Genomic DNA, 26685 nt, shown 5'->3' on the forward strand with positions numbered 1-26685 from the left:
AAATAAATTTTTTTTAAAAAAATCTTAATGAATTCTATTTAATTTATCTCTACTAATAACTATGATTTCAAGATTTCTGGAGTGTTATAAAATATTCAATATTCAAAGAGCAGAATTTGCTAAATAGAATTGTTTCTGAGACTTTTCATGTACAAGAAAAAAGAAACTGCAAAAAATAGACAAGATGGAGCTTTGGATATCAAGCGTTACAGTATCTTTGGATATAGAAGAATCTATTTTGATTGCCCTTTAAGTAACATCGGAATGACCTAAACCATATATTCAGCCGATGCATTATTAGATTAAATATGATAGACGACTTTTTGATTGGAAACTTTATGCAATATTTTTTAAAAAAATGATATGGATTTGGTTGAGATTATGAGAATCGCAAAAATTTATATTAAAAAATATTTAAGTAACAAAGTTAATATTACTATAGAACCACAAGCAGGTCCTGGTCTATACTTCATTGAAAAGCACATTGGATTGGCGATATTAAAAAGCTCAGCAAAAGAATTAATAATTCTTTCTCTTAAGAAAAAAAAATTAGAAAATATTTTGAATTTCAGATCTTAAAATAAAAGTCAAATAATAATTGTTCCTATGTTTCAAATAATTGCTGCTGAATTTTAAGATTAATTAATGCTTATTATGAACATTTAGCATTTAAATAATACAGTATCGAATAGTATAGATATTATGCATTCAATATTTTATGAAAATTTAAAGGAGTCAATTTTTACTTAATAAGGTTTCGTTTATATAATTGATATAAAATAAAATTTTTAGAAGAAGGGGAAAAATTCCCTCAAAAATATGGTCTAAATATTTTGCCACGATAAATCCTTTATAGTGTATAAAAATTTTTTAAGAAGTATTAAAACATTTTCGAATTATTTGCATTAGGGGGGGGGGAATTCCATTTTACTTCCCTTATAGTTATATCACTGAGCTTTTATGATTTTTTAAAATAATATAGGATTATTTATATGTGACTAGTATAGTTGGGTATATTTTTAGTCTTTTGCGCCAATTTTTAGTCGACTACAAAAATCGGTTATACCAAGCTTTTAGTTCATAACTATCATTGGCCTGGGGGTTTTTTCTTAAAAATAGGCACAAATTTGAAAGAAACTAATATAAATAAAACTCCTTAATATTAACTGATTTTCTCCGACAATCGCCTGAAGATTGAGCCGAATTAGCCGACATTTATATATTACCCAACTATACTGACCACTAGTTAATTGAGAGAATGAATTTACCATTCACTCTTATAAGTAAAATTTTATTGTTTATACAGATCGTTTTATATAGGCGATTTGTCTCATGTTAAAAACTTAATATTTTAAATATAAATTAATTCATAATTAAAATATAAAAATTGATATCATAGATGTCAATATTGTGAGAGATCCTTTAGTATATCATCCAATTTGCAAAGACATATTAGGAATATTCACAATAGAGAGCGACCTTATCCATGTGGCATGTGCGGGAAATCTTTCGGACAATTTACTAATCTAGAAAGACACCTGAAAAAACATGAAACAAATATTCTACATGAAAACGACGCCTTAGAGTTATATTAATTAAGTAATAAAAATACAAAACCATTTATTTAATCTATTTGAGTTCCTGTTGATTCATATCTATTTTTTAAAATTCATCCATATTTACAATGTTAATAAGTTATTATTATAAATATTCACTATTTATAATATATTAGTTCTGTAAAATGTCGCTTTTGATTTTTATATTATATGAAAAATAATTTTTGTTCTCGAAATTTCATTTATATTTATGGTACATGTATATAAAATATAATAAATCAAATCAATAGAATATAATGTATATTATTTTATCAACAGATACTTTGTTAAGGAGGTAAAAAATGTACACGCTTGTGCTAGACGTCTAAATTTACCTCAATGAATGCCAAAAATATTTATATTTGACATTCATAAAATAAATATTTTGTTCTATATAATATTTCATTTTCGTATAATCTTCATGTTTAAATTATATTTTCCTTGTTAAAATCAATTTTAACTTAATCTTGAACTCTAATTAAATCTAATACCATTAAATCTCAACTTTCATATCTAAATACCAGAGTTGTTAAAGTATCTAGATATAAAAATGTGGTATCTGTATCAAGATAGATTTTTGATTAAAGTATCCGTATCTAGATATTATTTTAAAGGTATCTGTATCTGTTTTAGATACTTTTTAAGATACATTTTGATATACTTCTATTTAACGCTTTTTTATATTATATATAAAAATACTTGAATGTAAAATTTATTTTATTTCATATGAGCATATAACTTAACATTAATATATATATATTAAAAAATTATATATATATGTAAAATATTAAAACTTATATATAAAAAAGAATATATAAATATTAATTAAATATTATGTCCGTGTTATCAATAACAAGCAAATTCTGATATTACAATCCATCTCAAGGAATTTGCCATTTTTAATTGTAATGGAATTGGTATTTTATTTTATTCCATTCTATTATATTAATTTTTAAGATTAATATTGATGACAAAAATGACAACATTCTTCCATGGCCAATTTATAGACCATATTTTAAAATAATATCTCAAAATAAAGAAAACAAATCTATGTTAGTAAAATGTTTGCTATGTCTACCAAAAAATATGCAAATTTCAGTTAGCATTACCTCAACTTGCAACATTGTAAAACATTTAAGGGTATAGATACTAAATAAATGTTTACAATTTTAAATTTTAAGAGAAAACATCAAACACTCTTAATCCAAATAAAAAGGGAAGTAGAAAAAACCTATTAAAGAAAATATTGGACTAGGCTCATCGTCCATTGATTTTTTTCCCAAGAGACCTCAGACTTTAACCCAAACCACTTTAGATTATTTAATAACTGATTTTATTATAGATAGCATTCAGCCATTTTCAATTGTTGAAAATCCTTCATTTATAAAAATGATCAAAACATTAGTTCTATAAAAAAATATAATTTGCCGACAGACAGTGGTTTCTAGAATCTCCCAAAGATGGGAGAATGAAAAAAAAGAAATCATTAAAAGTCTAATAGAACCATCGTTAATATGTACAACAGCAGATTGTTGGAGTGCCTATCGCCGGTATAGCTAACATTTAAATTTGTATAATTATTTAATTACAAACAAATTATTTGAGCAGTTTTAGAAATGTTATTTTTAGTTCATACATAGGAGTCACTGCACACTATATAGATCCAACAAGTTTGGAAAGAAAAAATGTAGCGTTGGCTTGTAAAAGAATGACTGGTAGTCATACATATGATAAAATAGCAAAAAATTTACAAGATATAGCAAAGGACTATTGCATACAAAATAAAATCTCAAAGCGCATTACTAATAATGCCAGAAACTTTATTAAGTCTTTTAGGTTTATTTTATTATAAATATAAACATAATATTACTTATTTATGATAAAGTTTTCAAGCCAATTGAAAATATTAGTGAATCCATAGATGATCTGAAAGATGAAGAAACAGTTGCACCAATATCAATATCAGATCTTTATACTACTGCTCAGGATTTTGGAATATCAGAATCATAAACCTGTGAAAAAAACCAATAATTTAATATCCGATTTTTTTCAGTATCCCACAGCAGGAGATATGATTGTTAATGATTTAAATTCTGATAATCAACAAATTTTAAATAGTTTTTTCAAAAATGAATGCCGAGCAGTGGCGTAGCTATGGGAGTGGTTTTCGGGTTTGGACCCCTCCCAGAGCAAAAATTTATTTTCAGATTATACGTTCAAAAGACTTACAAGTGGTGACTTTATATCAAATAAATACCAATAATATCTGGTTTTGATGTTTGTGGAAGGATATGGTCTGGGGGCGAAGCCCCCCAGGCTTTTATATGTATGGACCCCCTCTAAGGAAAATTCCTAGCTACGCTACTGATGCCGAGATAGATTTTAGTATTTTTAAACAATATCCTGATATAAAAATGTTATTCATTAAATATAACACCACAATCCCTTCCAGCGCCCCTGTTGAAAGACTTTTTAGTATAGCTAAAAATGTCTTTACAGATAAACGAGGATGTCTTAATGACCAAAATTTTGAAAATATTTTATTACTGAAATCTAATAATTATTTATAATCATTTAATCATATATTATATTATTTTATTAATGATATATAATAATTGTTTATATTAATCATATATTATATTAATATCTAAAAATCATTATTTTAGTTATATTTTGATAAATGTGATATCGAGTCAATAAATTTTTTAGATCATTTTATGAATTTTTACACTAGAATCCTAATTTAGGTTTATTCAAACCTTATCTAAGAGTATAATAAAAACTGTATCTGTATCTAGATACATTTTAAATTGTATCTGTTAGATAACTTTTTAGAACCTGTATCTAGATAAATTTTTAGATGGTATATCTGTATCTAGATCCATTTAAAAAGTATCTTTTAACAACTCTGCTAACTACCTAAATGTTAATTTCATTTTTTTTAAAATCTATTTTTTAAAATTCTATTTTTTAAAAATTGTTCCCTTTTTTTAATTAAGTCTGGTTAGACCAATTCCAATTCTGCTCACGAGTCATATTTTATTTTTGATTTGAAAATATATCTTTGACCTTCTGCTAATAGCCATTTAGCTTTACCTACATTGCCGCTTTGATAAAATAGAATCTTATGATTTAAAATTAATATATTTTCTATATCTCTTTTGTAAAAAATCCTAACCATCACAATATAATTATAAAAAAATAAGATAATCGATTTTAAAGATTAAAAACTTCCATAGATTACAATTATGATATAATGAAACAAAAATTTTCAAAACTATTAAATAACATTATTTTAAAATTAATATTAATAATTATACAAATACTAATTAATCAGTTGATATAGCGTATGAGTTAAAAAGTAGATATATCATTTTGACTTGGAAATTGTTTATTTATTGAGATGCAATGCAAAATGTATTCAAAGAAAATTATATGTAAAGTTTTTAAAATATAACTATGAATGAAAATGCCTATTTTTTCAAAAATTTTTCCCTTCTTAAATTTCGTTTACCTAAGGAAAATATAATCTACCTTTTTATTGCAAATTTTTAATTTATTTTATTAGAAATCTTTTATTATCACATTCATTACATCTTGCTCATTTTGTTAAATTATGTTTATGGCAACTTCTAAACAATTCTTATTTCCAAAAGGGTTCTCCAGGCATATTTCCGTTTGTTTCAAATTTCCAAAGAAAAATTTAATATTTTTACATAATATAGAATTTTCCACCATTTAATGGTAATAAAAAAAGAAACGTTTAAATGGTGACTAATTTATGTTGGCGACTGATTGTCTTGCTGTGGCGAATTTTTTTTTATTATGCAATAAAAATTAATTAGACAAATTACTTTCCTAATTTATTTAGAAATAAGAAAATGCTAAAAACATACCTAAGAAACCTTTTTGAAAAAAATATGTAAATTGTCATCTTCTAAAGAGTTTAATAAATTTATCCTTAAAAATAAGAATCTGATCATTGATAATAATTTAAAACAGTAATTTCAATGAATAATGAAGTTAATTAAAATTTAAATATTGGTTTATTTATCAATTAGTATTTTATGATCCAAGGGGTATAAATTTAAATGATTTAAAATAGAGTATTATAAATCAATAGTATGTAGATATAACTTTTTTCAAAGACTCTGTAAGAGTGGGGTTAACATATCAAGGGTAAAATGAAAGTGAATGTATTAGTTTAGGACTTTATAGTCCGCATATCTCATTAATTTTTTAAAATAAATGTATATATATTTATTCATAAATTTTATTCAAGAAGAAAAGGTATAACAAAAATGGGAAACAATTTTTTTAGAATATTTATTACCATGTAGCTCAGCGCTATTATAATAAATAAATTAAATTAGGCCAGCACCTATTTTTAAAAATTATTTGGGCCTGCGCCCATTTTCAGTTATTTAATATAGAGCAAGCAGAGATTTCTGAACATTTTATTATCAAAAATCACTAGAGTAGTATATGGGCATCCAAACATTATAAAACGGTGTTAATTAGTTTCTTGAGAGGAAGGATTACAAGGATAATCTTTGATAACAGCACGAGTAAAAAAATGAACTTGGTGTGGAAGTAATAAGTAAAATTTGAAAGTGTTTCTTTCCAAAGTCGACGGTTGCCAATTTTTGGGACATAAATTAGTAAAAGTATTTATGATATCTTTAGACTTGTTACGATGAAGGAAAGTCTTGATATTCAATGATCTGGGGAGTGAAGCTATATCTTTCCGAATTTAGTTAAAAGGGAATCATGCATTCATTAGATGAGTAAGAATTAAAGGAGATTCTTTTTTAGTCTATTTGAAATAATAGAGCAAGATCTTAATATATTTAAACTTGATTTAATTGTCAAGACATTTGAAAAAGATAGATAAAATGAAATACGTGTTAATTTATGTGTAAACATGAAAGTCTAAATAAAAAATAAATTAAGCAAACATTCCTTGCCTTGCAGAGAAAGAATTCCCCAACAGTTCTCTAAACTAAATCAACAAATTAAAATAAAAAATATTTCATTCATATTATATTATCCTTAAAGATTGTTGCTAACTATCATTCGTGATTACTGATTTGTTTAGTCTTTTCTATTGTAAAAAGTTTCCCCTATAAAACTTCTTTAAAAAAAAGACAATTGCCTCATCACAAGAATACCCAGAAATTTACTAAAGAGAGGGGTAGGGAGGGTACTATGAGACATTTACCAAACAACATTTTTTCAAAAAGTGTTTTGAAGCATGTTTCCAACAATTATTTTTATTTTCTAATCAAGGATAATAATTAGCCGAATGAATAATTTTTGTATAATAAAAATATTTTTAAATAAACCTACTGGTCAGAAATCATTCAAGCTTCATTTAATCGTTTATAAAAATCATTTGTTCTTTATTAATCATTAAATGACGTCTGAGCCTTCCATCAAGTTTTTTTTAAAAATATTTTATTATACCGATAAATTAATTTGATCTAGTGGCCTTTTACAAAATTGTGATCAAAGATGCAAAAATTTGTTTAAAAAATAACCCAAGTCCCTAATTTTTTTTCCCCAAAACTTGATGGATTATGTTGGGATAACAACCAGACGCTCGCTCTTTCCAGAATTTTTGTCTGATTATAAATTGTAATATAAAATTGTTAAGTTAGAAAACAAATATACAAAGCGCTTTTTATCAACACCCAACAAAATTAGATGATAATTTTATAAATTGAAAATATCAAAAGATATCCTTACACTGATAAAATTATGTTTTTTTTAATCCTCAAAGAATAGAGATAAATTATAATTTTTATCACTTGAAAGAACCTTCAGTTTGCCAAGTCTTATTGGCCGATTAAATCTGATCTTGTGATTAGAGAAAGCTCTTTCACATGGCGTTTTTTACATTGAAATTTTTGTCTTTTAATAACCCAAGATTTATCAAATATGCTTAATGGCTCCTCCTCAGTTTATAAAATATGCAATTTTATTTTTAACCTGCCCACTCAAAAAAAGTTTTGGCCCTCAAATTTAAAAAAAATTATTTAGTTATTAAATTTTAATTCACTATTAGCGATTAAATCTAAATGAAAATACAACAAAATTTTTAGAAAAATATTATTTATTTAATTTATACAAATTAATAAACAAGTTATGAAAACCTGAACATAATCATTTCTTTATATTTTTTGTGGAGAAATCCAAGAAATAGGAATTATTAATTTACAATGTCACTAAGCAATACTAATTGTATTTTAAAGCAATTTAATGAATTAAATACTATTTCATCGAATAACTTTGTATATACTACTACAACCACAAGTTTCATCTTGGAGTTCAAAATTGGTTTAATAATATTGTTTTCCTTTCTATTTTTTTAATTTATCTAACGCATTGTATAATTTTTTAGGCGTTTTACGTATACTGTAAATATACATACTCTTAAGTTACTTTTAGACCAGAGATGAACTGGTCATTTAGAAACATCTCGTATCATTTATAAAAATTTTGAGGCTATCGGTGAAGTAATTTTACTTTTCTAATAGAACTCTTAACAGATTTTCATTCATGATTCAGTCAAAGCTTCTGGTCTTTTATTTCAATGCGTTAATAAAAATAATATTATATTGGTCATTTCGATTTTACAAAATAAGTATTTATAGTCAGTAGTTATTAATATAGTGGGCGCTAAAAATTGTATTGATTATACAATTAATATTTAAAAAATAAAAGAAGGGATAATTCGTTTGATTTTATAAGAATTAAGGCTGAGAAACGTATATCAAAATTTTATCTCATCCCTAAAAAATTATCAAGAGTGTATAAAATGCCTACAAACCTTTAAGATTTTTTAAGTCGATACCATATTGCAATTTGATTAAGAAAAGTTACATAGATTTACACGAGATGTTAAAATCTTAATACATTGTCCCCCTTGACCCTGATTTAAAATGATCCCATTAGAATCATCAAACTTATATATGGAAACCTTGTATCATGGAATGAAAATAGTAAAAGGATCATTAGCTGCAAAAGTTAAAGAAACAATTTTGAAAATATCATAAATAATATGTATAAAAAAATATTATCTTGCATTTAAAGAATTGTATAAATGCTATTCGCAGTCATCATCATGTATCAACGGTTTTTTGTGAGGCCTCATTCTTTACACTGAAGAGAATTCTATAGAGCATTCGAGAATCGATGAAAGACGTAAACAAAATTTAGTAATAATGGCTTATCGAAAAAAATAATATATAATTTAGTTTTTGTTAAAATTTAAAAATAAAAATAGTTTTTTACAAATTTTTAATAAAAATAGCAAAAAATTTTATATAAAGTACCTAACTATTTTTATTTCCAAAAATATAGGTCACCCTAAGTAAACAGTCCCCTCAGCTGGAGATAACCGGCTACGGCCCTGTTACTGATAGACCTCATTTCAAAGAAAGGATTATTACTTTTAGTTTCAAAGAACCTATTGCTTTTATTTAGAAAATTAAATTCGTCATTGCGGACACACTTCCATCTTCCCACAGGGATACCTATACTGATTTGATAATTATATGCTAAATATTCATGGTTCTAGGACAAATGTGTCATAATGACAAAATGTATTTAGATTTTATAATGTATAACTTATGGAAAAATATTTTTCAACATACAAACTTTTTAACAAAAATTATTTATTTATACTATTCTAATGTAAATTACCTATTTTTTATATTGGAAAATAAAGATCGTTTCTTTTTGTAAATAATTAATATATTTTTATAGATTTTTAAATAATAATCTTAGTTTATAAGATATAATCTCGCTAATCAAATTATAAAATAATAAATAAAACAAATCCACTACAAGAGGTATAAATTTAAAATTAGAAAAAAATTTTACAGATTTTGAAAAATATAATAAAATTATATACTGACTTTGTTAAGTATGATAACGTAATAATTATGAGAGTAAAAGGGGTAGTCAAATAAGCCATATTCCCTAAATCGGCAGAGGGATAACACTATGTAGAAGCCTTTTGTCCACAAAATAAAATTGCTGCATTTCAAATTTCCTAACAATTTGAAAATTTTGACCTAGCAACCCTGGGTATAATACCGGGGTTGATGCAATAGACTTTTGTTCCTAAAATAGTAAATTTTGGTTGTAGAATTAATATTATCTGATATAAATTTTCATCAAGTATCAGCAACTATAAAAAAATTGGTTTAAAGTTCTAAACTTTATAATATATTGTTCATTTTTTTGAATTAACAAACCAAAATATCCCAAATGTCCTAATTTTAAATTTTAAAGAATCTGTAGGGATTATTACATGTTATTGGAGGTTAGTAATTCAATCATAATGGACTCGCAAAAATTAAAATTGGAGTCAATAATAAATGGTCTAAAATAAATTTTCCTTCACTTTAAAAATTAAGAAATGCTTAAAGAAGTCATCTATAATATGTAGTTCTTAAAACAATCCCAATCAGAAGCTGATTCTTCTCGAAAAATTTTTCTAAAAAAAACAAATATAGATAATATTATTTACAATAAATTTTTTAATATGGTATTCAATGAATATAGTACTTTCTCCATAAACCTGGTCTATGTATTATTTAAGCTTGGATAAACCCGTTCTGGCAATCTTATTACAATGAGGTCTGGGTATGTAACAACAATATTTAGATTCATGCAACTCTTTATATTTATAAATAACACATATTCAAATATGAATATTTATCTAACTTATTAATTATATATCGGCTGTGAACAACAGGGAGCATTTTAAGTTTGGAGACTGTACCCATTCTTGACCAAAACTAATATCAAAATATTTAAAAACTTTAGTAGAATACATTTTGAAAGGGAACGCTATGTAATTTTATCAATTTTTCTTTATTTATAATAATATATTTCTTCACGTTACTCAGAAAAGGATCATAGTTACATTTTGCGTTACTCTTTAAAAAATAATAACTGAGTTACTCTTGCGTTATTTTAATAAAAAGTAACTGGCGTTATGTTGATTTAAAAAAGATTGAACAAATTGTTTTCGTTTCATTTCCTTAATCGATATATATTTTTTATACAAATCCAAAAATTTCAATGAATAAATAATTGGACATATTTCTATATATATATTATGATTATTCTATAAATAGAGTGATAATTTTTTTTAATTTTAATGACTTTAATACGTTACGTTTACATTATAACATGGTTACCGGATCTTTTGGGGAAAAGTAACTACCTAGTAACAACGTTACTTTTGTAACAATTTACAATCAGAGTTGGGTAGTTCCGCGAATCTTATATCAAGATGCTTTATTTTTAAAAGAATTTGATAAAATGGCAATAAAATGTTCCTTTTGGGTACTACACATTTTTGCCTCTTGTAAGGATCTAAATGTTTTTCAACTCTGAGTTTTTTTTTTGACGATATATGGTGTGCTATTTTATACTATATGGTTGAAGGTCAGCCCTTTATTGCAATATTTTGAATTTAATGTTTGATTTTGTTCCTGAAGATTTAGATCATGCTATATTGATTTTTATATTATATATATTAATGATTGCAAATGTATTAAAATTAGTTAAAAAAGGATTTAGTTTTAAAGTTTCTTAAAAATCCTGAGGAGGTGGATGGGTAGGATGGGCAAAAATTTAACAGACAGGCCAATTAGCACATAATACAATTTCGGCTTGGGCGGTACAATTTATACATAAAAAACCAGGTAGGTCCGCGCAAATCTCTAATTTTTCCCAAAATTTTAATTGACCACTCCGGGCATTAAAATTTATATATATATTTTTGAATTTTAAGCTAATATTTTCTATTTGAAAATAAATTACAATCTGCTTATTTCTTTGTATTTTAAGAAGCTGTCTAACTAAAATACCAGTTTGAAAAAAAAGGTTTTCAAAAATATTTATTCATTTATAAAAAGCTCAAAATCTATAAATAATATTGAAAATTCAAAAAAATTAAATAAGTTATTTATGATATGATTTAATTACAAATACACAATACAGATATCTAACATAATTGATTTACAAAACCCTTATCGTAGAAATAGATACCCATTCAAGAATATAAAAAGCCTTAATCGACATTGGGAAAAACTTTGGCATAGAAACTAAAAAGGAAGTATAGGAACGGGGGGGGGGATTGTGCAAAAATATTAAAGGGACAATTCGGGCCAATTTTTGTAGATCTCTAATTAGTGTTGTTAAATTACCTAATTTTGACCATCTTTATTGTGGTTTAGTCAAGCTTTTAGCCTAAAAAAACTAAATTAAGCCTTTAAGTTGAGTCTCAACTTGAAGATTGATTAGAATATTTTTGGATAAATACATAGCTACGCTGTTTTATAGTTGACTAACGTTAGGTAATTTAACAACACTATCTCTAATTTACATTTTTTAAAATTTTTTTCTAAATTATATCTTTAAATTTATCTTTTTTAGCTTTTTTAAAAATTAAATAGCTCATACATTATATAGGTCTAAATCTTTCTGCCATCTATTAAATCTTCAGGCTTACATAATATTATTTTGGCTAAAATCTTGATCGGAGTATTTTTAAAATTGACCCAAGTGCAATCAGACATTTTTTTCCGCTTGCCACTAAAAATCGAATTTAAAATTATTATACCATTTAAAAAAATATATATATATGGGGTTGCTGCTATTAATCTTTAATTTAATTATAATAAATAGTAATAACACCAACACTATATCTAATAGCTAATTTTTCCTATGTCAACTTTCCTTTCCTTTCCTTTCCTTTCCTTTCCTTTCCTTTCCTTTCCTTTCCTTTCCTTTCCTTTCCTTTCCTTTCCTTTCCTTTCCTTTCCTTTCCTTTCCTTTCCTTTCCTTTCCTTTCCTTTCCTTTCCTTTCCTTTCCTTTCCTTTCCTTTCCTTTCCTTTCCTTTCCTTTCCTTTCCTTTCCTTTCCTTTCCTTTCCTTTCCTTTCCTTTCCTTTCCTTTCCTTTCCTTTCCTTTCCTTTCCTTTCCTTTCCTTTCCTTTCCTTTCCAAAAAATTGACTTTAAAAAGGGAAGAAGTTATTTTTAAATAACATAATAAAATATATATACTTTAAGGCATATTAGTGTAAATTGGGTGTTAGCGGAAAGTCCCCACCTCTTTTAGAAATTTGTCAATTTCCGCTAATATCATTTTAAACTAAAAAATAAATTTCAACATTCCCCCTCTACCTCCAAAACAATATAATAAGTTATTATGGACTATATTTATTGATAAAATAAGTTTTTTCCTTAAACAAAATGATATTTTTAAAAATGTAATCCAGCCAAGTTTCATACAGGAGACCTCAAAATAAAGTTTATAATAAATAAACGCAACCCCCACCCCCCGCCCACCCTCCATCTTTCCCTTAAACGAGTGAATAAAATTTATTTAATAACAAATTTTTGTCCCACTCTGAAAATATTTTGGCTAATGCCTCTGAGTAGAGAATCTTTGAGACGCACCCCAACCTGAAAATTAACAAAAAATTTAAATCTAGATTTCTGAAACAGGCGGGTTAAAAATATTAAATATTAAACCGAGGGGTGATTTTAAAATATTTTTCTATCGAAATTAACAGAACGGGATTATATTTATTAAAAAATACTTGCCTTATATATTATTGCATAAAATTTTAAGTGAAAATAAATTAAAATAAATAACAAACCAGCCAATCAAATAATTTTAAAAAATTGAGCGGATCGGGATTAAGCAAAATTTTTAGATAAACGGGCTGGCTGGAGAATTTTTTATAAAAACTATGAGCGGACTTGCAAACGGGTTAAAAAATGGGCGGGCTGGCTTTCTGGTTAAACCCCCCCCCTCCCCCGTTGAAGGCTTTGATAATCATTATTCTATAGATATATAGAATCCAATGGCTATTAGGCATTTACTTTTATTATATGAATAATATTTTAATGAATGAATTCTTTTTGTTGTTATGAAGTCGAACAGTGAGCATATTCTATTTTTCCAAAGAACGATAAGCAAAATAAATACCTTATTTCAATTTTTACAACAGTAATACAATAATAGAAAAATTTATAACTTTTATTGGTTTTCAAAAAGTGACTTTTATTCTGTTTTTGATTTATTTATTCATTTGGTTTGATTTTAGTTATCAAAAAGGAATTTGATTGATATAAGATTTACATTATTTTAAAAAAATAAAAAAAATAATTCCAATCTTAAAAATTTTATACCTTTTGGCTGGCCTTTTTATTTTACTATCAATTTCTTTCTAAGAAAATAAATATTTTTATCATATTTTCTCCTTAACTTATTCAGAAGTTACTTGTGGAAAATATAATCTTATTGAAGAATAACAACTTTTTCGCTATTCAAAAATCGGCGCAGAAATAACTTTATTATGAAGTTAAATTATCAAAGAAGAGATAAAACATTATGAATTTTTGATAAAAAATATTAAACTCTAAGTAATAATTTATAACACTTGTCATATTTTTTGGTATTATCTAATTTTTTTTTGCTTCATATACTATTTTGATTGGCTCACTTTTATTTTTAAATAACCAAAAAATTTCTCCTAATCTGGAGCCAATAGCGATACTGAATCAATTTTTTTTATAGAAACTATCGCAAGCTTTGAGCATTATATTTAAATTTAATCCTTCTTATTAATTTAATAATCGAAATTATATAAAGTGACAAATAGTATACTGCATATATGATAACATATTTTTTAAAAAAAAAAATTTCTTAAAAATAGTTATCCTCCTCTGGAGACGGCCATGAATCTTTAAATATTTTAAGATTATAACGTAATATTTCGAAACTGATTTTTTGTTTATTCAGAAGAGCCCTTGAGATGTTGTTTTATGACTCTTATGGCTAATTAGTTTGATTAGGGATTTAGCCTCTTTCCCAATTGAGCAGTTTGTAGAAACCACAATGGGTATATTTTTGTTGGGTAGATGTATATATTATTGGAATTTTCTTTTTTCCCTCTAAACCTAATGGATCGTAATTATTATTTGATGGGGAGAAAATGACTATATGTCGCAATTTCCCCTATATCACAGGGGATTAACGTATGCTCGTCAGGCCGCGAATTATTGATAACGGAAGTATCCCGTGAAGATATGAAGGAACATCGGCTTTGAATAATGAATAATGAATCTTGAATTATTTTATTAATTCTTCCGTGCCTTACATATTTGTATCGGTTCACGAGACAATGAAGTCGGTGTCTACATAATAACTATTGAATAATTTAGATATATTTTGATGCCTTATCTTAATTAGGGGAAAAAGAAAAGCTTTATAATAAATTAATAGAGAAAGGGAGACTAAATTAAGCATAAATAAAATAGTATTTTAATGAACATTGAATTAGCTGTCAGTATATATCTCAAAATATTAAAAATATTCGATCGTGAATAATTGTCTAGTAATTTCTATTTAAGAGAGAACGAACCCGGATTGTTTGGACCCGCTGAGACCGAACCCCACTATTTTTATATAAATTTCTCAATCTTGACTCATATCGAACCTGGAAAAATTTTAGTCATGTTCAGAATCCTTAATTTTTATTTGAAAAAAATAATTAAAATTGCCTTTTAATTTGATTTTTTTTACATTATTGAATTTCAATCCAAATAAAAATTATCCAATAATATGGTTATATTAGAAGTCAGTAATGACACTGTAGGGAGGACAGAGGCTTGAGCCAAGAGCCCCCTAAAAAATTTTCAAATTGTACAAGTTCCTATTTATTTTTATTCTACAGATAATATTATGTTAAATAATGTATACCTATACTAATATGAAATAAGAATATTCTCTATGCTTTAAAAATGGATTTATAGGACCTTATTGACATGGGATGTAAAACATTTTTTTGATATACTAATATTAGATGTAAATTAAAGCATATTTTTTTGTCATTAAGTCTAGACAGACAATATCGAAAATGTCTTATGTACTCTCCCTACATATTCAAATTATTGAAGCTAAAAAAATGGATCCAGGGATCTTTTTTGATGCTTCAAAAATATGAAATCTGAGCCATTAATATCGATAATTATAAGATTTAATAAATGATATTATTATACATACCACTTACCAAATCAATTTTATAATAATATTTAGGTGTAGTACAGTGTAATAAATTTTAAGTGCAGTTTATATAACTTAACCAGCATATGATATTTGCAATTTTGATATAAATATGACTATTTAATTATATAACTATGGATAATAACATTATTAAATCAATTTTATAGGTGTTGTAAAAAAAATTCAATCAAGTGCAAATTTTTTTTTTGATAATAGTAATCAGTGTATAAATTAGTATCCGGTAAGTAAAAGATTTAATAACATAAACTATCTTTATTTGCCAAAAAATGAAATCTACAATAATTTATCATTTTTTCCTTCTATTTTTTTGTTTCTAATTTTGACTTTGATATAAGCGCTAATCATAAAAGCATTATGTTAAGCATTGTTCGTATACTAGAGTGCTTCATTCAAATATGGGCTCCTTAATATCTAGAGTTTATTCTTTAATATCTCATCTGAGTAAATCTTAGTTTTACTATATCTGTTTTCAATAATAACATACAAATCTTCTGCATTTATCTAGACAAGTCATTATACTGCTAAATATTTAATTATGCTAAAATAAAATTATTCGAAGCTTTTTTATTTATCCTGATCTTTGTTTTAAAAATTCGTTCCATAAAGCATAATTTAATCTGATATAGCAAAATATTCAATTCTGTAGAGTTCAATTATACCATTTTAACGTTATGAACATTCATTAAAATACATCTTCTTTTTGCGACCTATTATATATTATGGCCTTATTTAAAGTAATCGCGATTCACTTAATTTATCGCTGCATAATTTACAAAAGCAAGTAAATAATAGGCATAGCGATGCGATGAAACAAGGTACATTGGCTAAGATGAAATTTGAAAATCATATGTTGCGATATGATTCGCTTGAGCAATCCTGGGATTAAACCTGAATCAATTTTGCAGCATAGATTCATCTCTCATCTTCTGCCATCGAAAGGGAAATAGTCGTTAAAAAAATATACTGGTCTCCACAGTCTTAAGGAGACTTATTACATGTGACTCCAATAAAGGTTCTACCTTCGTCAGCTGTTGGTTCAATTTTTTAAGTATTCACTCCTCACTAGCAGTGTTGTTAAATGGCTCAGTTTAAAAAAATGGCTAACCCAATATTTTAGTTAAAAATGTTATGCAAGCCTCGAAATTTCGTTAATGGATATCCAAACCTTTCTTACATCTATGAGCAAAATCTCCAGGCTTGTGTAATATTTTTGGCTAAAATATTAGGCAAGCCGTTAAACAACACTACTAGGATGCTGGTTTCTATTTTTATATAAAATTATATATCTTATTCCTATTTTTATAATAAAATAAAATTTAATAAAGCCTGAAGATTAAAAAAAATATATATATAGATTTTTTACTTTTAAAAAAAGTAAAAAAAGAAACGCGTATCTCGTTATTAATTACTATCGGAAAAGTATAAAAAATGGCGTTCCTTTAAAGGGTAACGCCGTTAGTAAGGACCTTAATTTCATCGATGTTACTTTACAGCGCTAAAAATTTCTCAATTATTCGACATCGTTATAAAATACATTTATGTAACGATAAAGATATATTTTGTAAAAATATATCCCGATATACATATCAGAGACCTGCAGAGGTAATATTTGCACGACCCGTCCTAGATTTTTAAATTATTATAGCTAATAATGACAATTTAAAATATAAGGTTTTAAAATATGGCCTGGGTATTTTTTTAAAATTAAAAATTTTTTTTAGGCCCTGCCCGGGTATATTTGAAAAAATTAAACCTGGCCGGGCGTACAGGTTTCTGATTCATATATATACTGATAAATTTATTATATAATTTTTATACAAAATATTAATCGTTGGATTAAGTTTATAAACCCAGTTGTTTATTAAGAGATTACTAGTTTTTTTAAAAGGTAATAACTACAGGTATTGAAGAAGAAGATCATTGGCTAACCTCAGTTTTAGACCTGTTTATTTACTTCTAACACCCTAATACTATTCCTTTGTACCGAAAAATGAATGGACTCTACAAATAAAATCAATATCTGTTATTCTCTGCCTTTGCTTGTGAGGAACACCTATCCCTTGGAAGGTGGGGAGAGGGTATAACACAAGTTCTTACATTTATTGAAGAAGGTAGTGGTTATTAAGACGCTCTCGTAATTTGTTGGAGACCGTGATTTGATTTGGATTTATTTTATCCTGCTAATTTTGATTTTGATTTTCTTTTTGCTTATTTTGATTTGTTAGGAGGGGAAGTGAGGTAAAATTTCTGAGGCAAGTTTAATCAACATTGAAGTTTGCTGGCAGGAGTGCAAATAAGAAATTTATTTGAGGTAAGTGGGTGAGGGATGTAGAAATATTGATTTATTTCTTTATTAAATTTTAGCAAATTTTTCAGAAGGATTGATTTACTGCTTTTTTCGCCTATACCATTAAAACACACCAATTTAAATAGGAAATGCTTGGTTTATCAATTTTTCGATTTTGCAAACCTTTAAATAATTTTTATAATATAAATATTATTTTGCATAACTTCATTTAAAATTGAAGATTTCCTGTAGAGATGTAATGGTATATAATGAAAACAATGGTTTTGATAGCTTTTATCATTGGAATGTATTTTGCGATACCATTGAATGATATAATTTTTATCCTGGTAAAAATTCTAAAATTATAACTAGCGGCAACCTATAAATTGTTACTATTAAAAAGTTGGCAAACAAACATTTTATGAATATTTCATGATCTTAAAATTTTAATATTATATTATTAATATTTCAATATTTGCGCACTTATCTTGATACTTTATTAACCCCACACGTTTATCTTATCATACATATAATTACATAACTAATAAAAGTTAAACAAATAATCATTTTAGAAAACAGAATTTTGATAACTTTTTATTTAATAAAACCTTTCGATTTAATACTTATAAATATTAATTTATATGTATATTTTTTAAATTGATTTATGTATGAACTTCATTATACTCTAGCATGTGAATCTATAAATGACAAATTAATTCGTGTACATATAATAAATATATAGTATAATATTTTAACATTTTTATCACCTAAACTAACAAATTGATTTAATTAATAGCAATTCTCGGTCATTGCTTAAGACATTCACAAGAAAATATGATATTTTCGTCCATGAAGTGGACCCCAGATTATGGGAGACAGAGAACTCCCAAATACTATTGGCTGGCAAAATGTCTGAAGGACATGGACTTGATCAATCTTTCTTTCACAGATTTCTTGGCACTCAGCAAAAACAAAAAACATTTAAAAGAACATCTACAACACATGCTTAAATATGGTCTAAACTAGAGCAGCAATCGTGGAAGTATTGGACTATTCTCGCTAGAGATCTGCAAAGTTAGGCCCGGCCAGTACCCAGCCCGAGTAGGGCCAGGCCCAAAGCCCTCGGGCCTAATTCTATTTAAAATAATCGGGTTCGGGCCGGGCCTAATATTTTAAAAAAAATTTGAACTTTTTATGTAAAATAAAAATTTTTGATTTAATTTATTGAAACTAAACGCTATATAACATATGTCTTTTATTTTAAGTAATTATAAAAATTAATTTATATATTTAAATAAATTCGGGCCTGGCCGGGCCGGTAAATTTTTTTAAAATAAATTTCGGGTTCGGGCCGGGCCGGCAAAACTGTTTTAAAAAAATTTCGGGCCGTGCCGGGCTTGAAAAATTAGGCCCGATGCAGATCACTAATTCTCGCACCGTCTTATTTCCAACCTCGAATGACAATTTATGCATCGGCACGGATTATATTGGAATTATGGATTGAATGAAATAGGATGAGGATGATGATAATTAGTATTTTATTAAACCCCCCCCCTCCCCTTTATAACTCCTTTACCTGTCTTTTTCCTTTCTCTACTAGATAAACGATTTTGACGAAGGCAATGATGATCTCAAGACCGTGAATAATAATGATAACGATTCCGGGTTCTTTATAATAATGATAATGTGGTAAATAATGAGGATCCCGTGCATCGCTTGCTTAATACAAACAAGGATTTATGGGGACACTATTGACTCTAGAATGACAAAAATAATTGAAGGTAAAAAGAAGGAAAATATCAGACAAAGATAGTAAGCTTTTTAGAATAATGGGCTTCAGGAATTGTGATCACAATTACAGGGTAGTTGGATGCCTCCGGAATAGGACTCGCTATATAGACATAACGTTATCTTCCAAGGATATACTTACCTAACATAAGAATTACTTTTTTTCCATCTCTTAATCTAACCAGGCGTCAGGTACATTATTATTGATATTGGTTACAATTTCTTAACACTATCTTGCCGGTAACGGAACTAATAGATCCCCTCTTTCTTACTCCTCTCTTCTTTACTATGCTAGTTGACTACATAGTGGTACCGTCCACTATAATAAAACGGGTATACACCATGTGTAGGATCTGTATACTAGTGTATACTTGGTGCACGCTACAACTCCTGGTGGGTATGAAATTGCACGTAATGTGAATGAATTAAACGTTAATTTATTTTAATATTTTGGCTGTTACTTATTAGCTTAGTTTAGTCTACCAGTCTGAAGGACTCAGTTATAAAGATCCATTCTAACCTGATTCAATTAATGAAATTCAAATATTCCTTATTCGAATTAAGTTCAAGGTAGATTTTTGCGATAAAATTCTCTAAATGAGTCAAATTGCCGTTTGGCTGGTGGCCCTCTGAACTATTATTCTGCCCTAAGGAAAGCAAATATTTTAAGTACGGCATGGCACTATTCCCTCATAATTAACTATATTATATTTATTAATTTATAGTCGGAAATTGTTGACGCTTTAATAAATGGTTGTGGCTCAAAATATATAGTAAGCTTGTGGAATAATAGTGTGTTCAGCAGGCCTATTTTCTATTAACATAGATGTAATATTTTTTTGTTTAGGCGAAAGGCTTTCTTAACCTATTTATACTTAAATAAAATATTTTTACCTTTTAAAATAATAATCTATAAGTTTTAAGGCCGTGTCCTGGTTCTAATTATTACTAAAACGTTAAATAGCCGGTTTCACCTGACTCCAAAATACGGTCCTAGTTCAAAATGCTTAGTTTAGCCGAAGGTAACAAAGATAGGCCTAATCAGGACACAGCTTAATTACTTAATTATAAGTTCATTAATTATTTATTTTAACAATGGGCAAAATCTAATCAAAAAATTAACTTTATAATTAATTAATGGAAAAAAGATGCTAATAAAAAAAATAAAAATCAAATAAATTAAGTTAATTAAATATGAATAAATAATATTTTAGAAATCCTTATGAATTGATTTAAACCTAATCGGAAAAATTTATAACGCTCACACTCTCTTCTTTTATATTTTTTATAACGGTTTGATCGCGGTTTGGAAATTTGTAACAGTTAGCGGTTCGATGCCCTAAAAGATTTATAAAAAATAGAAATTTTAACTAAAGATATACAAAAATAAAAAAATGAAATGCGGTAATTAAAAATAATGAAGATATTGATGATCTGAATGGATTGTCAAATTTTGAAAGAATCCATAATCCAGGGCTGGGAATATTGCTTAAAAATTTAACGGCTACTATTACGATTATTCAAAGAAAAAATATAAGGCTAAGTTAATACCATTATCTCAAAAATAAGGGTTATCGTATCATATCGTTATTTAGAACTTGTAAGGGTTATAAAAAGCTCTAAGTTAAATTAAAAACACTGTAATTTTTTTTGAGTAATTCAATCAAAATAGGCAGTTTTTTTATTATCAAAAAAATTAATGTTTTTGGCAGTATTTATAATTTTGAGCAGTAAATTAATCAAAATGGTTAGAATTTTTATTATCAAAATGTTTGGGCCGAGTTGGGCAGGTCCTTTATAAAAGAATGTAGATAGAAATATTGATTCTTTTTAAAAAGAAATGTGGGTCTTAGATACATATACAATAATAAGAGTAGATAAACACGAAAAATTTATCTATTTCTTCTGCATGATAAGCCATAAAGTCGATAAGGACTAAGGAGGTCTGTTAAGTCACACACAATTCTTTATAACTGGGTGGGAAAGCGATGATATTGATTTTTGCAAACCACTAAATTATAGTGTAATGTATGAGCTAACTTCCAAAAATACGTAGAATAATACCATATATAATGTTAATTGTTTCAAAACTGGAAGATAAATTCAAATAAATTACAGCATATTCTATGGTTCATTCCTCAAGAGGAACTTCCCCAAAATTTTTAAAATTATTTAAAATTTTTCTAAAACACTAGCAAACTATAATTTTTCGACTACTACTATAACAAAATTTTCTTACGATATCATTTATATAACTAGAAGCAAAAACCAAAAGGTACATCCTTATGAAAAAAATATTTAAGCAATTACAATCAACAAATTGAATTTATTCAATTCAAACATAATTATTTTAATACTTTGTATATCCAAAATGTTGAACTTTTAAATATAAAAAAAATATTTTATTCCACCTTATAAAATAAGATGATGATAATTTGATACAATAATTAATATAAATATGGACAAGAAATGATAAAATTGAATTATCTAATTTTGGTATAACAGAAAAGTTGATATGCTAAAATATAAAATAATACTAAATATTAATGAATAAAAAAATAAATTAATCCAAGAATCCATGGAAAATTCCTGGATCGAATATAGAAAAGAAAGAAAAACTGAGGGGTGTCTAAAATTCATGATTATACAGAATCAAGCTCAGAAGTGGAAACGAATTTTAAAAAAGACGTTTATTAGTTCCGATTCTTCCAGTCTTTTATAGTCAAATTAAACCTTCATCCTCTCCAAATATGTGATTGAACAAAAACTATAGGTCACGTTTTCTTTAGCAAAATTGTAAATCTTTTACATTTAATATGATACACATTATAACTATAAAATGCCATTTTATAATGAAAAATTGATGATCGATATTTATTTATTCAATTTGTAATATTTTTGTTAAAGAATTTTAATTTTAATGCGCCTATTTTCTCAGTTCTGAAGAGTATCATAGTATATTTATCAAAAATAAATAACGGTTATAAAATATTATATTATGAATGATGCCTAATTGAGATTTAACATTCTTAATTAGGTATTTAAAAATATTATTGAATAAAAAAGATTATTTTTTGAATGCCTAAATAATAAACCGAGAATAAGTTATTGAAAGTTTTCACCGATAACAAAAAAGTTCAATTTTTATAAAAAATATGTATATTTTTTGTTTTGTATTATTAAAAAGAAATTATTAATAAAGCATGACAAATTATAGAATAATCTATATTCTTTTAAATTCCATATAAAATTTAATTAGAATCATTGTTCTTACAAATGGTAGAGGACTTTAATTAATCTATCTTTAAATTTATGATAATTAATATTCACTGTGCGGACATAGATAGGAATTTACCATTTTCCAGCACAAGCAAAATTTTATAAATATCTTCATTCTACTAAAATTAATAAGACATTTTATCAAAACACCTAAAAACATGTACTATTAATTATTCATTATTTTTAAATCAAATTATCTAAATTTATATCGATTAAAATTAAGTTCATAACAAATATGAAATTGGTTAATGGCAAAATTTTAGCACAATATATTTTGTGCAGCGGTAAATGATAAATTGATGTTAAATTTCCGATTTATACATTTTTATTTGCATCTAATTGATCTAAGAATATACAATATAATTTTTTTGTATTTAATATAATTATTATAGAATAAACGATTTAAAAGATAAAAATAAATAATAATTATTATAATAATGATAGTATATCAATATTATGAGAACTTCTATATTATATTCTTTGCTTTAATTTTCTTCATTTATATTAATAATTCTTCCTAGAAAGGTAATTAATATTAAAAAATATATATTACTAATATTTTATCGAATAAAAATAGGAAATGCATTAATAAGTTAAATATAATATTATATTTATAAAAAATTGTTATTAAGTTTCAAAATGAGGTTGTTTTGAAAATAAATAATCGATGATGAAATGATGGTTTAAAATTTTTTATAACAGCATCTATTAGCCATAAAACTAACTATCATTTTATGCAATTACATATTCAATACCAAAATGTGCATAGGGAGAAGAATCTAATGGTTATTGGGAATACGGTTCGCCCTCGCCACTATAACCCATTTTGACTGCCCTTTCCATTACTTTTTTAACATAATCTATCATCTTATTAATATATTATCAAACCTTTTTATCTTTATTTTATATTATTATTTGATCGTGAAATATCAAATCACTTAAAATATAATATGAAGTATAATAAAATGGATATATAAGCTGTATTTGGAAATGAAATTTTCTGGGATTTTGAATCCGAACCTGGAGATTCGAGATGATCCATGCTATCCGGAATTATTTTTATAAAATATTTTTTATACATCTAGAATCGACGTCTCAAAGATGCAAGATATTCTATTTTTAAATATAAAATATTAATTATAGACTATTATGCTTATACTTCGTGTTCTGGTTTAGCCAAAGTTTCAACAGATTATTTCGCCAGTTCTTGTCAAGTATGCCAAACTAATTTGATATTTTTACGTCATATAAAATAGTTTTATTTTCTAATGCAATGTTAAAATTTATACAAGAAGAAAAAAAAATATATATATTTTTAATAAAATTTAGATTCAATTTTTATCCCCCTTACTAGTATTAAAAAGCTCGATAATCGGGAGTAGCTCTACCTTCTACATTTTATCCTCCTACTGTTTAATTAGATAAGATGCAAATGATTCCAAAATTCAGACCAAAATTGGTTATAATTTTAGTAAGATATCTTGCACATGTACATTTGATAATATTAATTTTAAGATTAGAGGCTATTTTTGTTGAGCTGTCTATAAAGATACGGGTGAGAATTTGGATATATAAATAACTGTAAATTTTCATGAAATATTTTAGTTCAATTATTTTTAGAATCAAAATGAATGACAAAATTATTGTAAAAACGTCTAAGGTACTGTAAATGATGGTAGAATGGGGCAGCTGGCAATAATATTTAGGCCTAAGAGGTGAAAAAGTATGATACCAATCTCGGATTTAGCTTATTACAAGATCACCACAGATCTAAATCATAAAAGATTTTTATCGCATCGTTCATAATGTGAGGTAAATTCAACGTTGCTTAAAGGTTTTTAAAAATAGGGGATCTTATTTTAAGCAAACGTTAAATACTAAATGAGAATACAAAAAATTTTAAGAAAATTCTGCAATTAGATTATATTATAAATAAAAATTCAAACAATCCTATCCAAATAAAAAATAATATATACTAATAGAAAGCCCGTCAAAAATGACGGGGATTGAGATTTTTATCATTTTTTTACGATAGATGTCATGCCAGATCCAAGCTCACAATATTAGGAAGCATATAATTATTAAAAAGTTTATCCAGCCCAGCTCAACCCTTAATAATTTGTTAAAGATATTCACATGTCAGGTGCAAGCTAATATAAATTTTGAAGTTCCAAGCCCAGTCGTATTCAATATAATTTTGAAAATTTTTTCCCACCTCGGAGATAGTTAAATTTTTAATTGATTTATCATCACATGAAGAATTATCTGATTTACCAATTAGTTTAAGATGTAGAAAAAACATGTGAATTCCGTATTAAGGAAACTGGGAAGGCCTGGGCAAACCACTTATTAGAGAATCATGACAAATAAAATAAAAATAACCGACTCTTATACTTTTTGGTAATATGATCAATTATAATTATATATAAAAAATAAATTTTTGTTTATTATATAAGGTTATTGTAGCTTTTCGGATAAATTTAATGTATGTCTTGCATTTCCCAAATTATTTGTCTATATTTTATGTTAAGTAAAAAAATGCTATCTATTTAATAACAAAAATGCCATTAAACACTAATGAAACTTATATGCAAATTATATATATATATATATTTTTTAAGAAAATATTTTTTATTGACATAAATTTAGGCTAATTTTTTTAAAAAATAATGAGGAATAATTATTGTGTTGTGTATTTGATAAAATTAAGAGCAGATCCTTGGTGACATTTTTATTTTTGATGGAAAAAGCGACAAAATAAATCTAGAAGGTTGTTCGGAAAGGAAATAATTAATGTACAATTCCATTTCATTTAGGGTTGTAGATAAAAGTAATGACGGATTACCAAAGCAGTGTACAAAACACAATACGTCCTGATAAAGATGAGTCATATGCCTATGCCTTGGGATACTGGTATAAGAAGAACGCAAAATGATATTTCTGTCAATGTCAGCATTGGTAGCCCCCTCTAAAATAGAATCATGAACGACAATGTTAACTCAACCATAAAAAGGTAGTAAGAATTGTTATAAAGGCCACGACAGAAATACTGCATATTTTTCCATTAATAAAGTTGATGAAAATGGCCGTACTGCACATTCAAGTTTAAACATTCCTCTAAATAATCATGAATGTTTCTCAGAGAATCGGATAAAGTAATATTTATAATAACTCCTAGTGAAGTGACTGATAGTACGGAATTGAATGCTTATATTTGTTAAAAAATAGGCAGAGGTAGCATAGGGATTGTGGTAGTGGTGATAGAAATATCATTTGGAGGCAACTGGGTGAAAATAAAATAAACATATAAATATAAAACATAAGATAAAAAAAAATAAATAAACCTCCAGAGGAATTAATTTCAAGCGCAGTTCTATATTATTTTGGCTACCAGTAATTCTAGAACGGGCAAGGCGTTTGTTTATTCGTCATTATTTTCTTTGATTATCTTTAATAGATTCATCATGTTTTGTAGCAATGTGAGGAATTAAGGTTGGGTTAGCCTAGACAAATAAAGAAATCAGGCAAAAATGTAAATAAACATTATTATTCAAATAAAACGAACATTAAAATTCTTTAAACCAGTAGATGGGTCAATATTAGATGCATATATCTAG

General features: G+C 26.3%; 1 protein-coding gene across 2 annotated transcripts in view; it reads left to right on the plus strand.

Annotated features, from left to right (window-relative positions):
* Nucleotides 1-19674, plus strand: part of LOC135923555 (uncharacterized) — a 43108-nt gene extending 23434 nt beyond the window's left edge. The window contains exons 3-4 of one of the 2 annotated variants that reach the window (XM_065458364.1): nt 1400-1599; nt 19602-19674. In XM_065458364.1, the coding sequence (XP_065314436.1) occupies nt 1400-1595 (196 nt within the window). In that variant the 3' untranslated portion in view covers nt 1596-1599; nt 19602-19674. Of the gene's footprint in view, nt 1-1399; nt 1667-19601 lie in introns of those variants that run through there. The other variant, XM_065458363.1, reaches the window with a different exon arrangement.
* Nucleotides 19675-26685: the final 7011 nt, after the last annotated feature.

The sequence above is a fragment of the Gordionus sp. m RMFG-2023 genome, chromosome 2, assembly GCF_954871325.1.
Source record: "Gordionus sp. m RMFG-2023 chromosome 2, tfGorSpeb1-WG-v2, whole genome shotgun sequence".
Taxonomy (NCBI): domain Eukaryota; kingdom Metazoa; phylum Nematomorpha; class Gordioida; order Chordodea; family Parachordodidae; genus Gordionus; species Gordionus sp. m RMFG-2023.